Source organism: Pteropus vampyrus, unplaced genomic scaffold (assembly GCF_000151845.1).
Source record: "Pteropus vampyrus isolate Shadow unplaced genomic scaffold, Pvam_2.0 Scaffold36, whole genome shotgun sequence".
NCBI classification, from domain to species: Eukaryota; Metazoa; Chordata; class Mammalia; order Chiroptera; family Pteropodidae; genus Pteropus; species Pteropus vampyrus.
Genome location: NW_011888817.1, coordinates 2659521 through 2666338, shown reverse-complemented (window position 1 = coordinate 2666338; position 6818 = coordinate 2659521). Strand labels below are relative to the sequence as shown.

At 54.0% G+C, this 6818-nt stretch overlaps 1 protein-coding gene across 8 annotated transcripts in view; it reads right to left on the bottom strand.

Annotated features, from left to right (window-relative positions):
• Positions 1–229: 229 nt before the first annotated feature.
• The window catches only part of EPHB2 (EPH receptor B2), a 157514-nt gene continuing 150925 nt past the window's right edge, over positions 230–6818 (bottom strand). For all 8 annotated transcript variants that reach the window (XM_023529401.1, XM_023529402.1, XM_023529404.1 and 5 more), the window contains 4 exons: positions 4446–4661; positions 3220–3369; positions 1804–1997; positions 230–405 (listed from right to left, as the gene is read on the bottom strand). In XM_023529401.1, the coding sequence (XP_023385169.1) occupies positions 246–405; positions 1804–1997; positions 3220–3369; positions 4446–4661 (720 nt within the window). In that variant the 3' untranslated portion in view covers positions 230–245. The remainder of the gene's footprint in view (positions 406–1803; positions 1998–3219; positions 3370–4445; positions 4662–6818) is intronic.

Sequence of the window (6818 nt, the reverse complement as noted above, 5' to 3'; positions counted from 1 at the left end):
CTCTATATCTCCTTTGATCTTCCTACCGACCCCCAGTTTACAGAAGGAGAAACTGGGACCGAGGGGTTCCGTGATCTGCCCAAGGTCACATAGCGGGTAGGTAGCAGGCAGACCTGGGTATCGATATAAACGTGACTCTGAAGTTGGCATCTTGCTCCTTGTCCCCATATCTCTTCTAGGACACTGTCTCTTTCTCACCGTCCAGAGCCTCCCGTTTGGTGGGGTGGATGGAGGTGGCCGGGTACTTACTCCATCATCATCTGAGACACAACATCGAAAGAGGTGAAGCCAGCATTGGCGAAGCTCTCCTTATACTGTCCCATCTTGATGGCCTCCAGCCACTCGTCCACTGTGTTAAAGCTGGTGTAGTCAGGGATCGTCCGGTCCAGCAGTGGCAGGTTGATTCTGGGGGTGGAGTGGGCAACAGAGACAGTCAGGGCACGTGTGGGCATGGGGGTGAGGGTAAGGATGGAGACAGGCACATCTGCGGGCTGCAGGTGTACCTGCACATATGTATCCATTAGCGTGAACACGGGAGTGTGGGGATATTTCTGTGTGGGTAGGCATCAATTTGAATCCATGTAAATACGCACATGTTTATGTGAGTATATGAGAGCGAGTATGCAGGACTCAAAGCTGGGGCTACCAGGGAAGCCTGGGATGCCTCTGCAGGGACCGCTGAGAGACTGGAGCACAATGTGAGGCGGGACACTCTTCCCCACTCTTCTTACTTCGGGAGGAAGGCGTTCAGCGGGACTAACTGTGCTGATGATTCACAGTTCCCTCCCCCAGTACCACTCTCCATCCTGCTCCACCCTGCTTGTGCTATTGGATGCCGATCTTGGGGACCGCGTCTCCAAAGTCCAGGCAAAGCTGGTGCACCAACAGGAACAACTTCTGGGCTGGCACGGATGGAAATTATCCTCATGAGGTTTGTAAAGCTCAGAGTGACTGTAACCAGGGAGTCAGGAGCGGCTGACTCAGGGTCATGGTGAGGAGCGACAGGCAGAGGCAGTCACGAAGATCTGTTAGTGGCCAGAACTTGGCAGGTGAAGGACTCGGGTCCAGGAGTCTCTAAACACAGCCAGCGCAGGACCCTGGGGACACCTGACTAGATGTTTATATCTCAGAATCCCTGTGTGATTGAGGGTCTTGCAGAGTAAGTGTGTGCAGGGCCAGAAGCGGGGCCTGACAGAGCCTGCTGTGGGACACGTGTGTTGTGGGTAAGTACACACTGCTGAGTGTGTGTATGCTCAGGTGCCTATGGATGCGTCTAGGTACGAGAATCTGAGGATGGGTGTGTATCCATGTGTGAGATTTTGTGTGTGTGTAAGAGAGAACGTGAGCATCAGCATCTGTGCCTAAATGTGTTTGTATATGTGTGTAGGGGTGTGTGTGTGTGTGTGTGTGTGTGTTTTGAGGAGGATGCAAATGCAATTTAGAGAGTTCAGGTTTGTGTGAGGTTAGAAGGAAATGTAGTTATGGGTAAACCTATTCACCAACCAAGATTCTGGTAGTTTTTTTTAAACACTGTTCTCTCTGTGCATGCTTTAAAAGTGCTTCCTCTGTCACCCAGAATGAAACGTGTCCTGCACTCCTCTGCACCCCAAGGCAGGGCAGATGCCTAACAAGCACCAGAACCACCCCTTCTCACCCGGGTTCTGGGCGGAGAGTCTGCCTGAAGCAGGGGGAGCTGGGGCGGGTAGGTGGTCAGAGACTGTAAGGATTGGTCGGGGCAGAGCCATACTGCGAGGGGGCAGGGCCAGGGTGCAGCTGGGAGGAGGGGGCAGGGTGGGGCCATACCCGGAAGAGAGGGGCGCCATGGCTTTGAGGCTGTTGGGGTTGCGGATCATCTTGTCCAGCGTGTTGACGATCTGGCCGAACTTGGGCCGGTGGTTGCGGTCCTTCTGCCAGCAGTCCAGCATGAGCTGGTGTAGGGCGCTTGGGCAGTCCATGGGTGGTGGCAGCCGATAGTCCTGCTCTATGGCATTAATTACCTGGGGACAACACAGGGGCTGAGTAGGGTGGGTGGGTGGGTGGGATAAGAGCATCTGCTGCCTGACCTGTCTTGCCCCCAGAGCATTGCAGAACAGACCTATTTGGTTGCCCTGGGAATCGCCTCCAACTCTCCCAGGAAGTCCAAGGGATGGGCCTCACCTAGGTTCCCACCAGGTACAGCCTCAGTCTGACCTGTCAGCTGGGTGCCCCTCCCCCACTAACCTTGGGAAATCCAGAACCCTGAAATAGCCTCTGCCTCGGGAGCCACCAGGCTTGACTGAGCCTCCTGTGGGCAACTCTGCCAGCTCCTCCCCCTTCCATCCCATCTCTGACCCTCTCCTGGCTTTGATGGCCCTGAGGACTCCTCTTCTTGACCCTCGACCCCAGGGTGACCAATTTCTTGATTTCAGTGCCATTTACAGCTCCAGATGAGCAATACCTCCCCCGTCAGTCCTCACAGCATAGCCTTACACCCCCTTACCGCTGCCCCCACCTGGCTTCTCTGTCAGGGAAAGGGGCTCCAATCTGTCACCCTCCCTCCTCAACAAGCTTCTTCAAGTCCTCTCTGTTGTGCATTGTTGCAAATCAAAATTCCTTGGGCTGACTTTCAAATACCCCATTACTGAACCTCAGCAACCTTCCCAAGCAGCTTTCCTCTCCCCTGCTCCCCAGCACAACCCCTCATCGTCCCACGTCTGGGCCTTTGCCCAGGCTGTTCTTTCCACTGGAAGCCCTTGTGTCTCCAAGTCCCACTACTGTGCGAATCCCCCTGTCCCGTGAAGACTTCCTGGCTGCTCTTGCCCATACTTCTCTTGCCTCAACACCTGCAGAGCTTGATGCTGCCTTTTCCAATTTAGCACCTGACCATAAAAGTGCCTGATCACTATATCTGGTTCCTAGAATAACCATATTGTCTCCCAGTTAGGTGGTAAACACCTGAGGGGCAGACACGGTCTCATTCAGGGTTGGCCACAAGGTGAATGCATCCTAAAGATTTGCTGGTTTGTAGATGGTAGATCTTTTCGACTCCTGACCTCCTGGAGAGGCCAGGGTCTTGTGTAGATGTCTGAATCAGCCAGCTTTGCCCTGGGAGCTGCCCTCACCCAGAAGAATCTCAGAGATTTTGCTCCCGCTTCCTGGAAGGTCAGCAAAAGCCCAGGAATTCTGGATCTTGCCCTCCCCAATCTGGCTGGCCAGAGAGGCTCTCCCTCAGAGACTTACATCCTGATTGGTCATGTCCCAGTAGGGCCGCTCCCCGTAGGACATCACCTCCCACATGACGATACCATAGCTCCACACATCGCTGGCCGAGGTGAACTTCCGGTATTGGATGGCTTCTGGGGCTGTCCAGCGAATGGGGATCTTCCCACCCTGTGGAACAGAATGAGGAGGGTTGATGGATGGGAGGCTGACCAGTCTGGCCTCTGCTTTCAGTGTGCCTCACCCTATGCCCTGTGCTGTACCAATTGTATGAAGTATCTTATCCTCCAAACTCACCATGCTGCTTCGGACCTCCAGGCATTTGCACATGCTGTTCCTCTGCACTTAGTGCCTTTTCACACTCTGCCATCTAGAAACCTCCTTCTTATCCTTTAAGTCAGGCTGAGGACCGGGACGGCCCATGGCCTATTAGGAACCTGGCCGCACAGCAGGAGGTGAGCAGTGGGTGAGCGAGTGAAGCTTCACCTGTATCTGCAGCCGCTCCCCAGCGCTAGCATCACCACCTCAGCTCCACCTCAGATCATCAGGCATTAGAAATTTCAGAAGAGCACCAGGCCATGGTGCCAAAAAAGGTTGGAGACCACTGCTCTAAGTTCCTTTGAAAGTCGTTCCTTAAGTCCCCAAGAGTTGCTCACTCTCCTTAATCCTACGACCGTGCCCCATATCTCTCCCTCAGGGAGGCACATCCCATACAGAGCAGTCCTCAGATCATTTGCCACTTGCCTAGTTCTACTTGCACTATCTCTGAGGTCTTTGAGGGCAGGGCCTGAGTCCTAGTCCTGGCTACTTAAAATCCTTCAGCAACCCCAGCGACTTTCAGGAGAGTGTCCTGAGCACGGGCATGCGAGCTCTCCTAGATCCGGCCCGGCCCACCCTCCAGCTTTCTTGCTCACCTTTCCCCTCACAGCCTGGATTCCAGTCACACCTGGCTATGAGAACATGGCATCTGACAAACTTTTACTGGCCCTTCGGCTTTCAGCTCAGATATCACCCCCTCCGCAAGCCTTCTCCTGCCCTCTCACTCTATGTTGCTCTGCACATCCGTGTGCCCACCAGCCTGTGAGCCCCAAGAGTGCAGAAACCATGGTTTATGTATCTGGATCTCCAGGGCTCAGCACAGCGCTTGGCATGAGCAGGTGTTGGGGAAAACATATTGCAGGGAGAGATGGGTGTTTATGCCCTCTTTCTTGGCACCGTGACTGCAGTGTTCCCTGCCTCTGTCTTACCAGGGCGCTGGTGTAGGTGGGGTCTGAGGTATCATCCTCCAGGAAGCGTGAGAGCCCAAAGTCAGACACCTTGCAGACCAGGTTGCTGTTGACAAGGATGTTGCGGGCAGCCAGGTCACGGTGGACGTAATTCATGTCTGCCAGGTACTTCATGCCGGCTGCGATGCCCCGTAGCATACCCACCAGCTGGATGACTGTGAACTGCCCATCGTTTTGCTTTGGGAGAAGTGGAGAAAACAAAGTAAATGGAAGGACATGAACCAGACTCTGGGTCATCCTTGCTATGGGAAACCAGAGCAGGACCCTGCCACTCTGGCCTGGATTCCCTGTGGGAAGGGCTCAGATGCGTGGGAACCTTAGGCCCAGGAGAGGCCAGTTTCAGTGTGGTGGAGAGAACACAGGCTTTGCAGCAGACACAGCTGGTTTGACTATGGCTCTGACCCTTGCTGGCTGTGCAGCCTTGAATGAGTGACCTGATCTCTCTGAGTCTCAGTTTCCTCGGTGAGTTAAATGAGGATAAGTAACACCCACCTCCCGAGACTGTCTGAGTTAAACAAGAAGGTGCAAGGAAGGGGCCTGGCATATACTAGGTGCTTGGAAAATATTTGCTAAATGGCAGCTAGGCCAGTGGCATGTTTCCGGCTCCTAGACAGTGCTCTTTGTCTGTCTGGTTAATTGTGATCTTCCAGGGGGCCTGGAACACTCCTGTTTGCCTGTGCTCTGAACTTACCCCCCTGTCCTATAGAGCTCTGGAGGAATCCAAAATCTGGTGAAAATTCTGGTCTAGGGGTCAAGAGACCTGGTTCCAGTCCTGGCTCTCACCTTGACCCTCTGAACGACCCTGGGCAAACAACCTCTCTTTGAGCTTCTATTTTCTCTTGTGCATTATGAGAAGGCTGGCTAAGAGCATGGATTGAAACAGATTTCAGGTTGCATGCCAACTCTGATTGACTGGTCGTGGTTCCCTGGATTGAGAAGGATTCTGAGATTGCTTCTGGGTATGGTCAGAGAGACTTCTGGGATTGATTAGCAAAGCCTGCCATGGGCAAGGGAATGGGAAGTGACAGTATGCAAGCCATTCCTGACCTAGATCTTTTCCAAGACCGCTTCAGGCTCTGGCAGTAGTATGAAGCTATGTCCACCACTCCCATCTCCTGCCCCATCCGTGGCCCCTGGCACTCTAGGCTTCCCCTACCCGAAGGAAGGAGTCCAGGGAGCCGTTCTCCATGAACTCAGTGATGATCATCACGGGCGTGCTCTTGGTGACAACACCCTCCAGGTGGATGACGTTGGGGTGGTCAAACTGGCCCATGATGGAGGCCTCACTCAAGAAGTCCCGGCGCTGCTTCTCAGTATAGCCCGACTTGAGTGTCTTGATGGCTACAAAGATCTCTCTCTTGCCTGGCAGTTTCAGGTGGCCACTGCATACCTCACCAAACTCCCCTGGGACAGACACACCGAGAGAGGCAGGACGTCACTTGCCAGGTGGACGTGCCACCTCCCTGTTCCCTGTAATCTCTACACCTGGGACCTGCAGGAGATTTTTCTCCTCATTGGCCAACTCATCCTCTTGGACACAGAACTCCTTTGTAGAATGTGTACACCCAAAACAGTCCCAGCCACTTTCGGGAGTAAGAGTAAACTCTTCATAGCTGTCCCGTGGTATTTGGCTAGGAGTGGGGTGAGGATGTAGGGGGATCTAAAGAGATGGAGGGGAGGAGGGACATAGGATGAATGGTGGGCAGGACAAAGCACTGGACCAAGTCCAGCGGACTGGGTTCCAGACCTAGCTCAATCTGACGTGATGTACGAGCTCCTTCCCAGTCCCGTGCTTGAGTTCCCTCATCTGTCCATGAAGTGATTTTACTGGATGACCTTTGAGGGGTATTCTACACTGGGCGTTCTGAGCCTCCAGTCCTTGGAGGGTCCTCGGAGGCTCCTTCCCCACAGCCTACCCTCTGCCCCAGGAGTACATATTGGGGTAGTCTCCCCACCTATGGCTGGCCATGGTACCTGGGAGGACGCCAGCCACCTACCTGCTCCGATCACCTGCTCAATTTTGACACAAGAGATGTCAATTTCCTTGGCAAACTCCCGCACTGCCTCATTGGGGTCCTCGTAGGTGAAAGGGTCGATGTAGATCTTCATGCCTGGAGTCACTGGGGGACAAGACCAAGCTTGGTCACATGCACAGACTCAAGTCATGGACAAATGGAAAGGTGAGAGCCAGCCCATCTGTGGAGGGCAATACACGCCCATGTGGCCCCCCTAAGAATTGGGCAACTCCCTGCAGGTCACTTGACCTTCCTGGGCCTCTGTGAGCAGATGGGCACTGAGCAGAGTAGAAGGGTAAGGGGAACAGAGAGCTTAGCA